General features: G+C 37.6%; 1 protein-coding gene across 1 annotated transcript in view; it reads left to right on the forward strand.

Annotated features, from left to right (window-relative positions):
- Positions 1 to 4,706: 4,706 nt before the first annotated feature.
- Positions 4,707 to 22,119, forward strand: part of adcy2a (adenylate cyclase 2a) — a 51,059-nt gene continuing 33,646 nt past the window's right edge. The window contains exons 1-4 of the mRNA XM_026293288.2: positions 4,707 to 4,748; positions 4,925 to 5,106; positions 9,858 to 10,498; positions 13,091 to 13,288. Of these exons, the coding sequence (XP_026149073.1) occupies positions 4,986 to 5,106; positions 9,858 to 10,498; positions 13,091 to 13,288 (960 nt within the window). The 5' untranslated portion in view covers positions 4,707 to 4,748; positions 4,925 to 4,985. The remainder of the gene's footprint in view (positions 4,749 to 4,924; positions 5,107 to 9,857; positions 10,499 to 13,090; positions 13,289 to 22,119) is intronic.

Genomic DNA, 22,119 nt, shown 5'->3' on the forward strand with positions numbered 1-22,119 from the left:
CTTAACCTCACTCACAAAAAGGCAACAGATTAAAATATAAAATAAATATATGGAAATGCTCATTAAGTGTCTGACTGTGGGTGATAAGCAAGGACAGCTTTTATTGTCTGGAGGGCAGTGGGGGGAAAGTCATTAGTATTTATTTGCATCTGTTTTCACAAAGCCTCACTTTTAAGCACCAATATTATGCTGCTACAATTCTATTGAGTGTTTAATAAACCTTTGGCTCTAAAATGATGGGAATAGATAGTGATGACAACTCTATTATATTTAGTATTCAGACTATGGCTTCTGAAAACCTGCTTTTTAAAACGGCTTCTTAAAAATAAAAACAATTGACTAAAACAAGCAAGACAAAGCAGAAAATAGAAATAATGGTGAAAATAGAAGTGATATTACATAAAAATGGTATTGACATAAGTCTTTTAAAAAGCATACAGAAAAAGATGGATGACCAGACAAGTCCAGTTTCAACTAAGTTCAATTTGCTCTGAGACTTTGCTTTCTGTTTAAGGCTGTAATGAAGGCTAGAGGCTTTTTCTGAACACTGCCAAACAGCTCATCAAGGTTGTCATGTCTATCACCGTTCCCCAAGCAGCTATGCTCCTTTAATGACAACAACACTTTAATTGCAGACCTTGTTCATTAACACATTGTGCTTCACATACTCGCCACTCAGCTGTGCAGTATTTTAGGATATATGAGTGTGTGTGTGTGAATCTGTCACTGTTCTCTCACACTCAGTCCACGTGGCTTACACAAGTCAGTTTGCAGTCATACTATTCTGTATTCTGCCTCTGCTTTCAAACAGTCTTGTGATATGAAGCATTGTGAGTTTCATTACAAAAGAATCTGTATTAATTCAAAAGTGAACAGCTCATGCTTGATTTTTATCAAAGGCACTTCAAGTCCTCCTCATATCAGGTATTATTTCTAAGTTACACTGATGGCAACCAGTAATATGTTTCTATGTGGAAAATATAATGAGTTTATTTTGAAATTATATCTTTTCTATATAGTTCAGCTGGCTTTCACCATTGTTCAGTATGTACATAACAACCTATTTATTGTGGGAACCCATTGCTATAAATATGCATAATAGGCAACACAACATAATACTGTATGGCTCATCTCTGACATTGTCTAATACCTGTACATCACTCAACCATAAAAGGCAAAGTAAAGCTCACAGTGTGGCACTAGTTTATGTGTCTGAACCTGAACTGGCAGAGTAATGGGTTCTTTTGTTTAATGGTGCTTGTCTGATCAGTTTCCTCATATAAAAGGCTGATAACCAAGTCTGTTACAAAGTGATGTGAGCCCTATACAACTTAAGTGAACTGAGCTAATTTATATCATATATCAAGTTTATTTTCCATGCAGAGGACATCTGGACAACGAAGCTCAGACGATGTGTTTGCTCTTCTCTGGGTCGGAAACTGGGGTTTTCACCATTTTGGGGGTCATTCATTCTATTGTGGCTTTAGGAAGTACTGAGACCCCTTCATCTTTGCACACTTTGTTTTGTGGATTTAATTTTAAATAGACAGAACTGCCATCTTTGTCAGTCAATCTAGACTCAATATCCCACAATCTGAAAACATGGTTTTATAAATCTTTGCAAATGTAATAAACCTCTAAAACTGAAATTTCTTATACACATAAATATTTAGACCCTTAATTCAGTACTTTCTAGAAACCGTTTATCTAAACGTTTATCACATTTTTCATGACAGATTCCCTCAAGCTCTGTCAGATTAGATGTGGCGCATATGTGAATGGTCATCATCAGGTCTGTCCTCTCGTGCTGGAGCTGTTGTCATTGTCACTTCTATAAGGTCAATCCTTGCCCCAGTCTTGGGTCATGCACACTCTGGAGTGGTACTGTCACCACCATGCTTCACCAAAGGGATGGTTTTAGCCAGGTGATGAGCAGTGCCCACCAGACAGCGCTCAGACACCTTTAAATGTCATTCATTACGTATTGTGAAACCTTATACACAAAGCGTGAGCCTTTGAAAAATCCGATTGTAATTCAAATATTGTTCTGGATACATATCAAGTACCTGACCACAATTTAAATCATTGTAACAGAGGGCAATAAAACAAAGATTTTGATTTTAGATTTTTAATAAATTAGCCAGTAAATAAATACATCAAAAAATACGTTTTCATTTTGTTATTATGGGTTGCTTGGTGTAACGTTATGGTCAAAATTGCAGTTTAATCAGTTCTATAAATATATAAAAAACAAATCTGCAATAGACTGAAACATTAGGTCACAGCTGTCAAACTTAGAAAAGTGCTTTGAGCTGAAGGTTGAAAAAACTTTTACTAGAATGCTACTCCAGTTCCCACCATCTATTCCATTATCTATTGTCTTTTCGCACACACACACACACAATCAGATATTTTTCTAAAGCTAAAAGGAGACTGAATATTTTAATCAGTGTTAGATATATTAATGGCCTTCTGTTTGGTTCACTATATAAACTTTACAACGTGATAGTGTTGTTACAGATCACTGCCCAGCTGGTGCAATGACAACAAAACATCCCCCCAAATGAATACAGAATCTTTTAGAAATGTAGATATTAAGTATAAATTAATTAAAACAATTGTTTTGTGGCTTTCAATCTAGGCCTGCTAAAGAACACACAAGGAATTATTACAGCTTTGACATTTTCTCCACGGGAGATTTAATGTGGAAAATATTGCTAATGGAAGGCTGTTTGATTTACATTTCCCTATTTTTCACTCTAATGGTTTTGATGTTGAAACTGATTTGTAATTCATGAATGAAATGACTTGCATTGCACACCTTCAGTCTATTTTGTAGTCTGCATGTAGTTCAGACATACTTTTAAAAAGTACTTTTTTCTTTGCTCTGGGATGCCTGAAATGTTAAATTGCCCACATAGCAATTAAATGTTTCTCAGACAAGGTTAGGCTGCAATTGATAGATAATGTACAGAGATGTATTTAATGAAGGCACTTTCAGGTGTGCTCATTGACTTTGCATAGACTTAAACAGAAACACCTGACACTTGGTTACCTATAAACTTGTTTGACGCACATGTTTCTTGCCCTCCAGGATATTCATGTTGTATTCATGACCTTGCCAGAGTAACTAGCCAATCAGTGGTGAAAGGTATATTTAATGTTTTATATATATATATATATATATATATAAACACTAAGCACTGGTTCCATTAGAAACAGGTCCAACCATAAATTACATAACACCATCCCCAGGAGTAGCTCCCTCTGTGACTAATTTTCAGGCAAAAGGGTGGATGTACTTGCATTTCCCAGGAGCCTGTGACCAAAAGGGATATATAAGTGAAAATCTCAAAAGGAGAAGGGCAAGGAGAGTGATGGGATTGAGACACAGTGAGAAGAAGTTGAGAAGAACGATGTCAAAAGAAAGAGGACAGTTAATAAAGAGAGAGAGGTGGTACCGAATAGTGTTAAGCTAGAAAACACTGTATAGGGGAGTACCTGCCTGCTTCTTTATGTTGTGCAATGCAGTGAAAAGAAGATGGTGAGAGTGAAACAGAAGTATAAGATCCATGACAACACTCCAGCTGTTCTCATTCTGACAAAGCATACACGGTGAAGCAGGTACACAAGCTGTCACATCATTCTCTTCTCATTTTAAAACAGCCCAATACCCTGCTCAGTTTTTTTGCATATTTCATTTTAGCCACATCCTCTTATAAAAATATAGGTGCGGTGGAATTTGGGGGAAATTGTGCTACTGACTCGTCGTTAAAGGTGAAGCAGAATATGCACACACTCCCTGTGATATCCCTCTGATATCACAGGGAGTGTGTGTGTGAAAAGCTGTGTGAAAATTATGATCACAGGAAAAACAATCTCCATCCCTATTGTGAAGCATTATCTTTTTGCTCTGTATATCTTTGCTGTAGTAAAATGAGATTTTCTCTTTTCTTTTCTCATTCAGGGATCTGTCACTGATGAGTCCAATTGGTCTGACTCTTTCACAAAACCAACAGCTTTGTTGTCTGACATAAAAGAGGAAGGTCAATGAGTCCCTTGTTAGGTTTATGGCCCCTGTTGGGTAAATTCAATGTCACATCAAGGAAACCTGGTGGGGGAAAGGATAAATGCATATTGAATGAGAATGTAAAATTAGGTAGGTTACAAAATACTTCCAAAACATAAAAGTAAAATAAATAATACTACATGGATAGTAAATTGAAATTATGCAGAAACAACAACAAGTGCATGTGAGTATCTATTTGTGTATGTGTGAATGCATGTTGTGGGTGTTTGTGCATGTGCTGGTACAAGTGGTCAATTTTAAACCATGGGCTAGTCTCCAATCATTCTGTACCCTTTTACTCATTCAGTCCTTTCCAGGATTTTCCCGTGTTAATGATGTTTCAAATAACTAATTATTATAATATATGAACCACTTCAAGATCTTGTTTCAGACACTAAATCAATTCAATGTGGTATCTCAGTAAAACCTGTAGGCCCTTTGCTGTGTTGACACTCCTGAGTTAGGGTATTGTTCCTTGTATTTGCCCTGTGCAAACAAGTTGAACACTGAAAAGTTAAACATGTTTCCAACTGCATAAATCTGACCGAACTAACGCCGGTCGGCGCATGCGCGATTCTTGGCACGTGTTGCTCCTGAGTGCAGGACCCTGGAGCTGCGTCTCCGGAGAGGGACGATACCTGGAGTTACGCAGGTCGACTTTGGTGTCTGCCTCGTTGAGGTAACCTGGTTTTCAATTTAAATGAAGTATAATAGGAATTCTAAGGTGAACTTACTTGTTGTTTTGTTTTGTTTGTTTGTTTGTTTGTTATATAACTTCTCAAACTAAACGCCAGTGACGGGAGTCTTGTCTGTTTTTGTCTTCTTGATGGCCTGTGTGAATTCGGGGCCACATAGTGGCTAAATGTTGCCTCACAGTGAGGGAGAGGATGTGCGGACAAAGTGACCTGTTGTTCACATGGTGCTAATTACTTTAGTGTTATCACCTGTGACTGTGGAAAGTGCTTCAGACAGGCTGAGACTCAGACCTCAGGACAGGAAACAAGCAAACATACAGGTTTTAACAGAGGGAGAAACAGGTGAGTTATGGCGTTCTGTTACTATTGAGACTTAATAATAATAGTAATGATTATTCTTGTATAACTGTAAATTCTTGTATAAAAATGTGTATAACTCAAAGTTATTGAAGCAGCAGGCAAAATGAAGCACATGGAGTTATTCTCTGGCAGGGGAAGTGTTGGGTGAAACAAACTTTGTTATGGCTTTATCTGTTATTTGTACCATTTCTTAGGTTTTGTACATGTATAAAACCTGTTTTTCTATTTAATAAGACTAGGATTATTAAAAACAGGCTGCAACATGGGAAATGCTGTGTGAATGAGACATAATAATAAAGGTCCAGTGTTGAGTTAAGACAGCTTAGATGAACTTGTGCCCTGGCTCTGTAAATGTTTTAATTGTGCTTGAACATCTATCATAGATTCTGGTGCATGAGCATAAATTAAAATATTAAAATTGAATTATGCATCTGAATTTTTAAAAATCTTAAGTCTTAAGGATTAATTGATAAATGTGTTCTGGCAAAGGCAATTAGGAGAAGAAAGACTGAAGACCCTCCTCAACAAGCTCCTACTGTGACTAGCATGTATTTGGGACAATTAATTCACATAGGAAATTTCTCAGCCATCTTGAATGTACCTCCTGCCCATAAACAACTGTTTGCTGTTTTTCTTAGCAGCGAAAGTGCTGCCTTTTATTTCTTGGTAATGAGAGAACTATTAGAACTGCATCTCATGTTACTGCTGAAAGGTTTCCTTGAAGTGGAGTGTCCCCTGCAGAGATTGCAGACAAATTCGTTGAAGAAAATAACTACTAAGGAGAGAATGTAGTGACCATGCATACCAGTCTGTCTATGCTAAATTTGTTTGCAGTTCATGGACCACTTTTATTTCTTCTTTCATACATTTTGCAAGGATGATGTTAATTAATTTTCTGCATCGTTAAATTCTCATAATTGTTTAACATAACAATAGTTTTGGTGCCTTGCCTTCTTAAAGCTGTTTGGCAATAAATCAGCAGTAATCATTGCAAGTCTTAATGGAATTTATGTGTATAGAGGTATATCTATGTAGGAAGTCCACATAAAAGCACACAAACCTTCTATCTGAAAGCCTGTTTTCTGGAGTTCCACTTAACCCTCAATAGGTCAATATTTGCCAGCTGCTTCACTGCCTTTTGTGTGCACAAATGTGCTTGCATTCATCTCATGTTTGTTTGCCTCCCTCAGTTTATTTAGGATGTTTTTGTTGCTTTAGCACAATGTGAATAAGCATCACATATTTTTGTCCTCACTCCATGAAGAAATACATATTTGGAGATCATAATAAGAAAAATGCAGCCTTGTGTCAGAATTGTAGAACCACTACATTCATGCAAACTGTATCCCAGTCTGTGTGCGCTAATGGAACCAGCCAGTCCAATGTGATAAATCTCATCATAATTGAGCCCCACTAAACAAACAGTTTAGTCTGCAACAGTCCTTTCAGTATAGAAGCAAGAAAATAAAATTAGACTATGCACTTGGTTATTAATGAGATTGCAATATGCAGTGTTTTTGTAGAGGTGCAGCACTCTTTTCAAATAATTTCTAATTTTTTGTAAAGGTACATTTCACTGTTTAATTTGAATAAATAGCCGCTGATGTGCAATTTTCTACACAATTTGAAACAAATTGGATTTGACATTCAGAGCTAAAAAATCTTTATCATTACATAATTGCGGAAAAATGGAAAGTTCAACATAATCATACCATCACATCAAAACACAAAACAGAAGCAGAAGAGTAGAGATATGAGAATGAACAGAAAAGATATAAGATGGTTGGGTAAAGAAGTAAGAAGTAGGTCGAGGTGGAATGAGCTTGCCAGTAGGGAGTATTAGTGGAGGGTTGAGGAAGAGAAAATGATAGAAAGGGAGTGGGAAGCAGTGTAAGGGGGAAAATCGGATAAGGTTATGGCTGCACCAGTTGAGGTTCAGTAAATGGAGACATATATTTATGCCTGTGTGTTGGAGATGAAAGGATTTAAATGAAAAGAAAGTTAAGTTTAATTTTAGAGGATGTGGTGCAGAATGGAGGAGAAAATGTAGGGCATGGTCAACATGGCCAAGCTAAAGCACTGCTGTTAATTATTTTTTTCACTAAATATGTGTAATTCATTTTGAAATTTTATATTTGGTACTAAGTTTAAAAAAAAAAAAAAAGGCCAAGGCTCTGTTGCAGGGGTTTGGACTGCTATAAATGAGGCTTGTTTAATAGTTTGGGCACTAGTTCTAACAGTTTGGGAGCACAGACTTTGGTTTTGTGTGTACTCGGGTGGTGAGACGGTAACATTTGTCTTCAAATGTTGTCAGATATTCCTTTGCTAATGATCCAGCTTTAGAAATTAAAGTAATTTCTGTGCCACAATTTCATTGTCTGGTGATGCAGACTGACTCTCTTGACAGTCACTTATTATGGTTTGGGCAACGATATTCTTGTTTTGGCCTTACACATCAACTGTGTAACTTGTAATGTTTATGTCCTCTTGGCATTATTGATCATTTTATTGCCCAACCCTGGTGTATGAATCCACACGTTTTAATTCGGGAGCAAAGTAAGGATACAGCTGAAAAAAATATCAGGAAAATAATTGGGACAACGTGTAAGGATGTAATAGCAGGTGAAGGTAATGAGAAAGCAGGTGAAAGAAAGTGCCCAAGGATGTGCAGGGAGTAAACAATGTGATGAAGGGAAATTCGTTTTTAATCCACAGGCAGAGTGCTTCTAACTAAATCACTACTACTACTCTTGTTCCCAACATCACCTCTTCACCTCTGCCTGAATCAGTTTTGTTTTGTAAAGTATTTGCAGTGTCACGCTTTACCTTCATACTCAGATTAAAAAATGTGTTGCTTCAAAAGTTAGAAAATATGTGATAAATTACTGAAATAAATATAAATTGAGGGGGGCAGCATGGTGGCTGAGTGGTTAGCACTGTTGCCTCACAGCAAGAAGGTTGTGGGTTCGCATCCCGGCCTTTCTGTGTGGAGTTTGCATGTTCTCCCTGTGCTTGCGTGGGTTTACTCCGGGTACTCCGGTTTCCTCCCACAGTCCAAAAACATGCATGTCAGGTTGATTGGTGACTCTAAAATTGCCCGTAGGAGTGAGTGTGAGTGTGTGAGGTTGTCTGTCTTTGTGTGTCTATATGTGGCCCTGCGACAGACTGGTGACCTGTCTAGGGTGTACCCCTGCCTTCCACCCGAGAGAGAGCTGGGATAGGCTCCAGCGGATCCCCGTGACCCTGAACAGGAAAAGCGGGTATAGAAGATGGATGGATGGATGAATATAAATTGATGTGACATGAATAAACACATGCCCAGCCTCTCTGGCACAAATACAGAAGATGTGGTTGGCAGCTTGTGAATGTCCACCCACTTAATTTTCTGAAAGAAAGTCATAAAATAAATGCAGTGGTCCAGAATGAACTCTCACATGCATGACAACCATTACATAGCCGTTAAAAAAAAAAAAACTTTAATATTAATGTACAAGTTATAGCTTTGTGCAGTAGTAATACCTCAGCACTCAAATTAAGTAGTTCATGTGAGACAATTTTAGGAAATGAAGTCATTTATTCATCTTTTTAAAAGCAGCATTTTGGTTAGCACCATTTTCATTAATTTTTGGCTGGCCCCAGTGTGTGCAATTCTGCAAATGTTGTGGTTCTGTTTTTTTTTTTTTTTCATAAATATGTGCAATTAAGTTTGTATAATAAAGTTACCTGAAGTATTTTAGATTAGGAATGTTAATCATTATGTAAATTGAACCTAATTAATATTGAATTTAGCAATTTAAGAGTTAAGGTTATGATTTTACCTTCTGTTCCCTGCAGAAGAGGAACAAGGTACAATACAGATTGTATTTGGGCCTAATGCTCTTGTTTGCCCTGGCTCCAGATACCCTTGCCCTAAGGTGGACAACCTGTGGTGACATGCCTCCATAAACTCCTCTCTATAGTTGTTCCTCAGCTCAGTACCTGCTCTTTGCAGAGGTGGGATGAGATAAATTTGTACCTTGTTCCTCTCCTGCAGGTAACAGACGTTGTAGTCATAACCTTTTATTCCCTTTCATGCAATTGACTTGGTGTCACATGTACTGAATGAAACACATATTCACACCCTGTAGTGCAGTCACTGAATGCAAGGGCAGAGCTTCTAATACACCAGTGCACTGTACCCAGCAGAGCAGAGAGAATGAGCCACAGAAGAGCATGTAAGACCCAAATGGTAAAACCAGACAAATGTCTGTGGTGAAGACCAACTCCCTGCCGAACACCCTAAGATAGCCCTATAAACCATATCCTCTTGAATGTGGATTGCACAATATGTGGCAGAAAGTATTGCAAAGTGATCCATTGCTTTCCCACAGTTGCTATTGTTTGCTTCCCAAAGAACATTGCTCAAATAGTGCTAAGAGCACCATGACAGTGTGTGTGTGTGGGGGGGGTGTTGATATTTCATACAATTGACAAGAAGCATAATGTGTGATGGTTATTGCATTTCTGAAAATCCTGGATTTTCAGTTATTTCCAGGATTGACAGTTATTTTTTTTTTTGTTAAATCTTTGCTTCCCAGTTTAAATATTTACATGGCATTGTTACCACATGTTAATACAACTCAGAGCTTACTGCATCAATATAAATACATTTCTCCCTGTTTTTCTTTTCTTCTTTCACTATCTGACTTCTCTCTGTTGCTGCACCTTTTTTCTCTTCCTCCCCTCCCCCTTAGCCCTCTCTCCCTCCTCTTTCCCTTTACTTCCCCTCCCACTTTTCTCTCTCACTCTAAAGAGCACAGTCTCTGTGCTCCCCTTCATTTCCCACTCCCAACATGTTGACAGGAGGAGAGAGGAGAGGATGCTGCGCTCTACACTCGGTGTGTTCTTGCCACCTCTCCGGCCAGCGCACGCTGCCCCTGATTCAGACTCAGCCTCAGCTTTCAGTTGCCTCCACCTGAAGGACTTAAGAGAGGAGGTAGAGGATACACTGGAGATCAGAAGCTCTCACACCAGAGTCTCCAACAGGAACAACAGCAGGAGAGCAGAACAGAGCAACTGCTTCTCATCTGTGGTGGACACTATCAGTACCTCAGCAGTGACCACCTCCTCTGGTTTCCCTACCTCCTCTTCCACCTTATCAGCTCCAAGAGCCATGTGGCAAGAGGCAATAAGAAGGAAGCGGTATCTCCTGGACCGAGCAGGAGAGTCTGAAGGTGATAAAGGAGGAGGTCAGGCGAAGAGAAACAGGTCCCCGGACTGGCTTTATGAGTCCTACTACTGTATGAGCCAGCAGCATCCTCTGATTGTGTTCCTGCTGCTCATAGTGATGGGAGCGTGCCTGGCTCTGCTGACTGTGTTCTTTGCTTCAGGACTGGTAAGCTGCTCATTCACAACATGTAGTGATACACACACATACACAAAAAGTACAAACAAACACACCATATAAATGTAACAGGCACTTACATGTAGGCTTATGGTTATATTTCCTATTCTTCAATATTCTAAAAGCATAGCTCCACACAAATTGGCTTGCCAGTCAGGGATATACAAATGTGCATGTGTGAGCTCTTCTTTTTCAGACATGCAGTTGTTTTTGTGGGCACTCACGAGTGTGCAGTGCCTATATGCACACACATGCAGACTGTCACGGCATGTGGTCCTCAGGGAAGAACTAATGTGAAGAGAAAGGTGGAGGAGTATGTTTTATCTAACAAAGAACCAAATTATATGCAAGTAAAACAAGAAAACAGGATAGAGATTTGTTACACTAACAGTAACACAGTTTAAGTGATTTGTAAAGAACTTCCCAATATCACTTTACTGTGGCTCATCACGTTTGTCCTAGGACAGTGGTTCTCATATCTTGTCTGCTGAGTCTATTAAGAATAAATTTGACTAAAACAGACAAAGACAGTGTTACAGAAAGCATTGACACACATACCACACTGAACAGTTATTAACTGGAATAAAAACTTATTTTGGATGGCAAAGTTGTTTTTCTGCACTGTAACATATAACCAACAGATGGTGATGTCAGAAACATCAAACACAATGCTTTGGCTTCCATCAATAAAGGGGGAGCCAGCCATTTCGTTACACCTAATTACTCAACAAATAAAATCTCTAGATCAAAAAGATTGCAATACCCATATTAATATGCCAACTCTTCTGAGTGTAATTGCACTAATAGTGGAAGATATTTAGTTGGTTAATCATCAGTTACCTTAGCTGGCACTTGTACCCATGGATTGCCTTTTGGATAATTTTGAATATATTATTTTGATTGAACTGGACACATTAGTATTAAAGTGGTGGTAAAGAGTGAAACCATTAAGCATTAACATAGTTGGCAACATGGATTGAAATGTTAAGATTTCCTGTTTTCAGGAAAATATCTTTTTCTGTCAGGCCACTGCTCAATTTCTGTTCTGCATCTATTTCTGTGCTGGGTAGACTTCATTTTTTTTTTTTTTTTTTCCCCTCCATCATTATCCTCCTTTCCGTTCTCATGTCTTTCATCCCTTGCCTCATATTTTTGTCTTTTATTTGTATCCTATCATCCCTCCATCTTACTGGCTGGCTGACCTAAATCCTGTGCTGTTTTGGAGCTCTGCTCTGGGCGAGACAAACTCTCTGCGGCTCTCTGCAGCCAGACACATCCTCTCCTGTCCCAGTGCAATGGCTGAATATGAAAAGGAGACAGGCATGGTGGGGGTGGGGAGGGAGACACAGAGTGGAGTAGAAGTGCAAAGAGAAGCATTATGAAATAAGCTCAGAAAAACATATAGGTCACATCTGAAAATTGCAATGAAGGATAACAGCATTTATTTTGCAACTCTAATAAAAAGAGAACTTTAGAAGAATGTAATCATGAATTATAATGATGCAGTATAATTCGTTGTGCATGTCTGTGTCCTGATCCTTCTCTACCCCCTGTCACACATTTGGAAAAGCACTGATGGGATAAAGCCCAAAGGCAGGCAGCAGCGACGACCCATTTCACTGTGCTATTCTTCTACATCTACCTTGAAGAAACTGCTGAAATTTTTATTAGAACTTTCAGATCTAAGTGTGTTTCAGAAAAGCAGCAGCAAATCCATTATAGATGTTGCTTCAACTTTGCTGCTGGGAGATTTGTAGGGATTTTTTTTCCTCAGTCAGTACAATGTTCTCAGTTCAGTGTAAAGGTTTTTACACTTTGTCATATATAGAAAAGAGAATGTGGATCTGTTGCTTATACACTGAAATAATTTTAACTTTTATTTTAACCGTTTGACACGGAGTTCATACTTGATGCGTTTTGTGGTGCTCATTCATTTTTTATAGTTTAATGGTCATGATTTAATAAGAGCTGTCTATTCATCTGATATTCTGATAGTTTCAGGTATTTGTATTCTAGATACGTACTAAGGTAGCTGGGTACAAAGATTAAGTTACATTATTACAGTACATGAAGCTGAAACGATCTTATGTTAGTTTTTACCTTTTCATCCACCATCTGTTCACCCTCACGCAGCAAGATGATATTTCAATCTGTCTTGACATAATATCATGTGGATCAAACAGGAAGTTAAAGCTGCCCAAGGATATATACAGATTTGTCATTTGTACTAAAGCGTGTCCTACCCTGTGTTTTTAAAAAAAAATAAATAAAAAAAAATCAGAGAATCAGTGTGGAAATGATTTTTTTCTTTTCTGTATTTATTGCTTCTCTGGGTGAGTCATGTTTGCCTTGATTTGTATTTTCAGAACAATGAAAAGGGAAGACAAAGCCAGAGGAATGGCTTTTTCTAATACAGGCTATTTCATGTTCCCTGAAGATGTGTCTTTTTAAAATTTTATTCTATTTGTTATTTAGCTCTGTGTTTTCTCTCAAATGATTCCTTCTTTTTTGACCAATTTGTAGTCATTTCTGTCTTAAGTTATCTGTTCATGTGTCCATCTCTTATGTTCTTTTTTTTCCCAGAACATTGAGGACCATGTGGCCTTTGTAATCACTGTGCCCACAGCGCTGGCTATCTTCCTGGCTGTGTTTGTACTTGTCTGCATCGAGTCCATCTTCAAGAAGCTTCTACGTGTTTTCTCCTTGGTCATTTGGGCCTGCTTGGTTGCCATGGGTTACCTTTTTATGTTTTCTGGTGGGATCATCTGTCCATGGGATCAGGTAAGACAAAAGATTTATACAGTATTCTGTGAATTGTTGTAGTTTCAGCTCATCATTCACTTGCTCTTCTTTCTCCGAAACTCAGCGTTTTTCCTTTTTCGTGAATGACTTTTTTGTTGGTGTTAAAATTGAACACAGCTAACCAGATACCCACAGCCGTATGCATACACTGATAATTTCCACGTTTCAGGGTCCAAGAACATATTCAAATATGACACTTGTTCAAAAATATTTCCCTCAATACCAAAAAGTAAATAAAATCGTAGCTAGTGATTTTTGCTATCATATTGTTTTTTCTGTTGTGCTCGACTTCACTTCTTTCTATAACCTAAAGATATAGTCAAGTCAAATTTTATTTATATAGTCCAATATCACAAATTTGCATCAAGGGGCTTTACAGTCTGTTCAGCATATCACATCATCCATCCTCAGATCTGCAAGAATCCCCCCAAAACTCCCCCAAAAAGCTTTGAGGGAATGAAAGAAATAAGCCTCAGAAAGAGAACACAGGTTTAATGTTAGGGCCCTCAGCTCCTAGTACTGCGATTTGGAATGCAAGGTATACAGATTTACTTTCTGTATACTGGAAATGCAGCGTTACCTTTTCAAATAGGGGAAACTTTTTTTTTTTTTTTTTTAAATTGTTTCCTATTATTGTCATCACAGGTCATTTCCAGATTTTACAGCAGCTGTTCCTGTTTATCCAGTTTTAAAAATCCAATCCATTTTTATTCTTAGTTTGGCTCTACACATTTCAGCTGTGGTCTCATAGCATGACTATATAACAATATAAGTTGCTCAGATTAAAAAAAAATTGTCATTGTACAAACATACAATGAAATTTACTTGCACCATCCTCAATAATAGAGAAAAGTAAAAAAATATATATTAAAAAGTAAAAATATTATTAAAATAAAGAAGCATGATAGGAAAAGGCTCAATGTCCTGCAGACTTAACCTCTGGGGACAGATGGACAAACAAAGGCTAACACATATATACAGATGCTTTTTTTTTTTTTTTTTTTTCCTCTGTTTTCTAGTGCAGTTACCAGTCACTTCTCATCTTCCTGTGATAAAGCATGGTGGTGCCTCGACCATGCTTTATCACAGGAAGATGAAGCATCATGTTATGGAGGTGTTTGTCAGTAGCAGAGACAGGGAGACTGATCAATTTTGAGGAAAGAATGAATACAGCCAACTACAGAGAGGTCCTTGAAGAAAAGGGCACACAAGCAGAGATTACAGAGAGACATCTTTCAGAATAACAATGACATGTAACATACAGCTAAGACAGAACTAAACTTACTTCCTTGAGGCACCCAGCCAAAGCCCATTTGAGGAGAGGCCTGAAAATGGCATTTCACTGACTCTTCCCATCCAACCTGATGGAGCTTGAGAGGATCTGCCAAGAAGAATGGAGTAAACTGTTCAAAACCAGGTGTGCAAAGCTTGCAGAGACTTGCCCTGACCACTCAAAGCTGTAATTACAGCTAAAGGAGTTTCTACAAAGTACTGAATAAAGGATCTTAATTAGGGATGAGAATTGAGAACCGGTTCTTGTAGAAAACTGGTTCAAGTAGTTCAATTCCTAGGAATCATTACTCTGCTTGCCTAATGAGCCTGCTTTATTGGTTCTGCTGACATCAATACACATTTGTGTGATGCAGTCACACAAATGCTCCATATTTTCCAACATGCATAAACATTTAGCCACACATCATGCAGTTCATTTGCACAAATGCAACATGTTTGATGCGCTACTTAGCAAAGATGATGCTGATAGAGAATTGATAATCTAATCGGTGAGAATTAAGGAATCGGAATCGCTAAATTCAATTCCCATCCCTAGTCTGTAAGACATTTGTCAATGACTTTTTTTTTTTTTTAATATTTGCAAAAGTTTTAAAAAAGTGATTATGTATAATTGAGTGTAAGGTGGTGGCCACAAGTCTCATTCTAATCGAGGCTTAAATCTACCATACAAAATAAGTATAGGCTATATATGTTACATTTAGTAACAATACATCTGCAGTTAAAAATAGCAAAATGAAACTAATATACTAAATACAAAATACTATAATAGTACTTACAGAAAACAACACAGCACATTAAGTCTTCATCTTATGAAAGCTATAGTCACTCAATAGTGCTTTGTAAGACTGATGCCTAGTGTAGACTCATCTATCACTAACGGGTGGCTAAACATACTTGATTTATAGGTCTAAATCACCTTTTTTTTTTTTCTTGTTCTTACAGTATGAAAATGTCAGGCCATTATGCTATCACTGCTTTCTGACAGATGCATTTTAGCCATGTTAATTAACAGCGAAGAGATATTATTGTTGACGGGCACCTCTTTTTAGGAGCTGCCATATTATCGATTAAGGTAATGACTCATAGTGGTCCTGCATTGCTTCACTTTAGCATATAGTGTATTCAGTATACTTGCATGACTGGGGAGAACAATACCTATTTCAAGAATCATTGATAATGTCATTAAAGTCACATCTCTTTATGCAGTCAGCAATGAAAAAGCTTAAAATAAATGGAAAAAGACTAATTACCATTATCTTACCCTGCATAGGTATTTTTAGTATTGCATGAAACACCAGTAGCCATGCTGAAAGGAACAATTTTTTATATTGCCTCTTCTTTTTTTCAGTTCTTCAGACAGACATATCAATCATTGTTGAGGCTTATTACCAATCCCATGTTCCCTGGAAGTTGACTAGATCAGCCCTGCCAGGCATCACACATTCTAATCAGTGTTGTATTTGACAATGAACTTGAACAAATAAACTGCCATTGGTTTATTTCAAGCTTTATCAGTACTGTCTGCGACTGTCAATAACAAATTGCTTATGCCACAACACAGCTAGATAGGCAGGAGGTATACAAGTACAGTAGAACCTGCATGAGATTGCTCTTGAAATACAGTGCTGTGAAAAATATTTGCCCCCTTCCTGATTTTTTTGTTTTTTTTTTAGCATATTTGTCACACAAATGATTCAGATCGGGCAGCATGGCAATCCGGCTTTTCTATGTGGAGTTTGCATGTTCTCCCTGTGCTTGTGTGGGTTTTCTCCAGGTACTCTGGTTTCCACCCACAGTCCAAAAACATGTATGTCAGGTTGATTGGTGACTCTAAATTGCCCATAGGAGTGAGTGTGAGTGTGTGAGGTTGTTTGTCTCTATGTGGCCCTGTGATGGACTGGGGACCTGTCCAGGGTGGACCCCTGCCTTTCACCCAAAAAGAGCTGGGATAGGCTCCAGCTCTGATCCCTGGGACCCTGGTTAAGGAATAAGTGGGTATAGATGATGGATGGATGGATGAATGATTCAGATCATCAAACACATTTTAATATTATACAAATATAACCCAAGTGAACACAAAATTCAGTTTTCAAATCATAATTTCTTCAATGAAGGGAAAAAATGCTGTCCACACCTCCCTGGTCCTGTGTGAAAAAGTAGTTGCCCACCCCTTGCTAAATAAATGAAAATTAATTGTAATTAACCACTTTTTTTTTTTTTTTTTGAAAAGCTGAGTTAAATTTCACTTGCCACACCCTGTTTTGATTAATGCCAGACCTAAATAAATGATCATAAATGATTTTGAAATCAGAAGATCTCTCAATACCAGAGAACCTATGTGCTGTATACTCCCCGACTATCAAATACTTACGACAATCTTACCAAAGATGGTTCTGAGCAAGTGTGAGTCAGCAACCAGCTGTTAGGTAAATTTCTTTAACAAATAGACCCAGAGAACGAACTTCGGTTAATTACATAGGAGTTCTACTTGCAAGGAGCAATGGTTATACAGCACCTTGGTACAGCATGAGAGTCACTGACTGGTAGCAGCCAAGCACATTATTTTTAGGTGTGATACAAATAAGGTCATGTGAACAGAAAGAGGAGGCAATTTCCCATTGCTACACATCTGGGTTTTGATACCAAGAGTCTTTATTAAAAAGTCCAGGTTGGAGCAAACTGTTCTCACTGCAAGCAAAAATGATGTTTGCACAATAGGTCCTATTCAGCAGGGTTTCAATGATACTAGAATAAGGTGGATTAACAAACTTCAGGGTTAAACATTTTCTTGAATTCTCTAACACCTCTACATATTCTACATACAATTTTAATTGGATTCAAATATTCTTTTTGGCAATGTGTATCTTTTTCTTTAGAGCATTAGTCAACTAAAGGAATTCAACAACCTACTGTTGCTTGAAAATCTCATTCAGTGTTTATGCAGTGATCACGTGACATGTCCTGGGAGCTTTTCCATGTTTACCAACATATATTTACTGTATATTATTTCATCTTTGATTTTTTTTTTCCTTTAAATAACAGAATATTGTTTGTATACCTAAAATACTATTTAGTTTCCTGGTGTCTACTTTATTATTGTCATGTTCAGTTGTCTATAATATTGTCCATACATACATTCAATGTTGTCCATACGTTGGTAAAAGGATGCTGAGGTTAGAGCTGCCAGGAAGGAGGCCTAGAGGAAGACCAAAGAGGAGGTTCTTGGATGTAGTGAAGGAGGACATGAGGATAGTTGGTGTGGGTGAGGAGGATACAGAGGATAGGGTTGAATGGAGGCATTGAAGGGTTGAAGGGAGCAGCCAAAAGGAAAAGAAGATATTCAGTTGTCCGTCAATATTGACAGATGTCATCTAATATACTCCCAGAAGGGCACACAAAGCATGTTTGGATACATTGATTTCCTTCTTTGAAATGCAACACATCAGTTTAGAGTGAAATGTAACACACATTTGATGGTAAAGTTATCCTGCAAAATGTAACACATGTATTATGTATTAAATATGAGGAGAATAGACTGAAAGAGGCACTGTGGTAGCAAGATGGCACAGTGAGAAGAAAAATGTTGTAGAGCAGGTTTAACACTGAAGCCACAATGACAACTGTGATAACTAAACATTAATGGAGACCTAACCTGACATGTAGGTGAAAAAATTGTAATAATAAATTTAAAAAACAAATCTTCAGAAAATAGCAGTGATCTTTCTGGCCAAATATCTCTTTCTTGGCTTTAAGAGGAAGTTAAGATACGTTCAGTTACATGTAGTGTGATGTCAGTGCCGCTGGTTTAATAAGATCTTACTGCTCACCCTTTTTTCTTTTTCTTTTTTTTTCCTCTGTTGAAATTTACCACCTTGGACAGCTGTATGTGAATGTTACTAAGACATCTTCTATGTTGTCAGTTACCATTGGCAAAAATCGCTCATCTCCACACGCTAAGAAACATTGCTTGAAAACAATTGTGGACCCCCATACATCATTTGCTACTTAGATTTGCCTATCTCAAATTCTCCCACAGCATCATACTGCAGTTTATTTTTTCATTCATTTATTGTGTGTATCAAAACTGCAATACCCTTGCATATTAACAAGCTAACTGGCCTTCAGTGGAGTAAATAACATAATTTAATATATCAGTTAAAATGATTCTGTGGTGTAAAGAGGAAAAAAAAACATACACTTCCCTGTTGTTCTCCATATGCATCTGCAAACACAGGAGACATAGCAAACTGTAAAAATAAAAATATTATTTCTGCCCACATCCTCAGAGAGAGCAAGACTGTCAGAGAAGAAGCAATAGCTACAATACAAACTGCACTGGTGGTTCAAATATTCCCTCAGTTGTTACACTCACTATTCCTACTTTTAGAGTTACTTTGTATACAGGGCATTTTCCATTTTCAAATCTAAAATGAATTGGATGCTTAGCCCATCGCAACAAAGCCCCCTCTGTTTGCTGACAATGGAGGGAAGGGCTTATCTGTGTGGTCCAGCCTCTACTTCTCACTGAGAGATGTCTGGACCCTGCCTCATCTCCTCTCTTCCTTCACTCTGTCTCTCTTGATTCCTCACTGTCTGTCTCATGTACCCACACACACAAAATCCTTTGTGAATTTACTGCCAGCCTCATTGGGCTTTATGGTAGAGCGTTGAGGAAGGGAGCTGGGGTGAAAAGGCCTGCCAGGATAGAATAGTAGAAAAGTGGGTAGATGCCAAAAATAGGACAGAAAATACTGGTATGATATAAGTGATAAGGAATGGAGCTAGAGAGAGAGGTAGGGAGATGTGCAGGGCTGGAGGAGTAATGTCTTTAATTATTATTAGGTTGGAGTTATTTTATTCTCAGAAAATAGAAAACATAAAAATAAAACATTAAATATTTGTATTGTTAAATAAAGTCAACCTGCCCAAACTGATTGTGGAACTTACAACCCAAACACTTTGGCTAATCATTTCTTCTGCATTTAGTTTTGCATCTTTACTATAAAGAGTTTTGCCTTTGTACTCAAACTTAGTGAGGTGGCACATTTTAACGTACGCATACAGCGTAGATGTAGCTTGTAAAGTAATCTCTGTCACAGACTCAGACTAAAAGCCTAACGTAATCTGACACTCCATTCCTGTAATTTGTTTTATGAGCCTTCCTCGGTATCATCATCAAGAAATTGATTCATGGGGCAGAAGCAGAGTGGACTGAACCATGCTGAACCACAAAAAGCAAACAGCCTCGTCTACCTAATTGTCAGAGACAGGTCCTTATGTTGCTTGATTATGTGTAGGGTTGCTTGATTATTCATAAAAATCCTGATTATTTTGGTCAATATTAGAATCAGGATAATTCTAATATTAATAGTGACTTTGGAAACATTGCATTTTCTGAACTTAAAAAAAAAAAAAACACCTTCAGGTGGTTCAAAAGCCTTGTGGTGTTACCTAATGGTGCAAAAACACCACCATGTAGCAAGTCTTGCACGTATCTTTTTAGTCTGCATCAGATTCCTCGATTCCAAACTCTTCACAAACAGACTTGATTCTACCACTTTTGCTGACTGCATCATGTTGCAGGGTGTATACCGAGTGTAGAAAGGTATCGCAATACCCTGCAATAAAAATCGGTACTATAACTGTCAGTTTTTGAGGGCCATATTATCTGAAGTTAAGTTGCTGTGCAATGTGTTCAGTGCTCTGCTTCCACTCCAGGCAGAGTGGCTGTGTCAGCTGTTCTTTTTTTTTTTTTTTTTAATTATTCTCATGCTTCCCTTTTGTTAGCTACAGGCAAAAAGTGGAATGGCTGCCACTACTTATGCTCTTCCTGACCATTTACAGCTTGCAAACAAAGCAGATGCACAAAGTGATATATGGCATTATTTCACTAACGTAGCCATCAGTCAGGGCAAGCCCATGTACACTGCAAAGCCTTAAAACCTACACAAACCAAGGGAACAGAAGGCATCGGAAAATAAAAGCACAAAAAGACTGTGGCAAAATAATCTTTTTTTCCTCAATTATATTGTTTTTCTGATCATTTGGTCCAAAAATCAAAATCATTCACTTAACTGCACAGCCCTACATTATGTGCCTGGCATCAACCACAATGTAGGAAAAGTAGTTGAGTCACTGTTTTATTACTATATCAAGGATTTGGGATATCTAGACAGGTGTCTTTTCCCATCCAACCTCTCTGTTTTCCTTGTTACAGTTTCATGATGCAGTTAGGAGCATTGGATTTCAGCCTTCATTTAGAAAAAAGGCTTTATGAAGGCTAAACAAATTATATTGCTTTGTAGATTATATTTGGCAGCAATTAGGAGCTCTTATATTTGGAAGTTAATACTATCCTATTCCTGTCGACATAGTGAATAAATAACACTTCTTAATCATCCACAGCAGAGAAATTTCTGGTCCTTGCTCGTTTGCTGAACTGTTTGAGATATTTTGCAGCTTCAGTTTCATAACCTTACATTGGTAGTTTTATTTATTTATTTATTGTATTATGCACGTCTTCTGATTTATCACTTACAAGTAATTGTTTTAAGAATTTAGATTTAATGTGTATTTTGGAGACAAAATGAAAACAATTAGCACCGCTCTAATGCAAATACACCACAGATACTCCAATTCTTTTCATTTAAATAGATGAACTTATCAATTTATGCAACATCTTCAACTTTTGCTTTGACTTTCTTTGCATTTGTATTCTTACTCTTGTTGCCAGCCTTACTGACCTGTGACATTTTAGGAATAAGACTCTGCACAGTAAAGCTCACTAAGGCATTGGTACAGAGAGATTAGAAACACTTATTTTCTGGATTGCAATAATGCAACTGTACTACTTGCTGTAGCTGTACCATTACATTTACTTTTTTCAGAGCCATAGTACATAACTGTATTATTACCATTTTTTTTTGGACTAAGTTGTGCTTTTTATAGTACACTGCTTTGCCATGCAACTTATAAAGCGAAGCAACTTATGTGTTAATTTACTGTCTTTTTGTCGAGTAGTTATTATGGAGACAATCATACAAATGGCTTTAATAGAAACAAAAATGGAAATGCCAAAGTCCAGATCTATAAAAATAAGCTCCATTAATTCTGAAAAAGAAAGTTGTTGGAAAATGGCCAATAAGAGGACTAGTTTGCACAATGTCAAAGCAACACGGAGACAACTGTGACAAGAGGAATGGAATTGAATGAATTGGTCCAGTATTTGGATTGACATTGAGATTGGCTAATTATTATATGCTTTTGCCCAAGGTCAACTGTTTTAACTTCTCTATACATAATGTAATTGCTGTGGTTGTTCCACTGGGGGAAAATGACACTGTACTTGGCAATGAAAGATGCCATTGCACGTGATCCACCAAGCTAGCCATTCTTTTTAGTATGCAGAAAACAAATTATATGCTTTATGGGCTACAAGCCATTTTATTTTCTGCTTTTGAAACACTCTTAAAGCCTTTGTGCTTTAGAGCAGTTTAGTGTGTATAATAGATGATATT

The sequence above is a fragment of the Mastacembelus armatus genome, chromosome 16, assembly GCF_900324485.2.
Source record: "Mastacembelus armatus chromosome 16, fMasArm1.2, whole genome shotgun sequence".
In the NCBI taxonomy this organism is placed as follows: domain Eukaryota; kingdom Metazoa; phylum Chordata; class Actinopteri; order Synbranchiformes; family Mastacembelidae; genus Mastacembelus; species Mastacembelus armatus.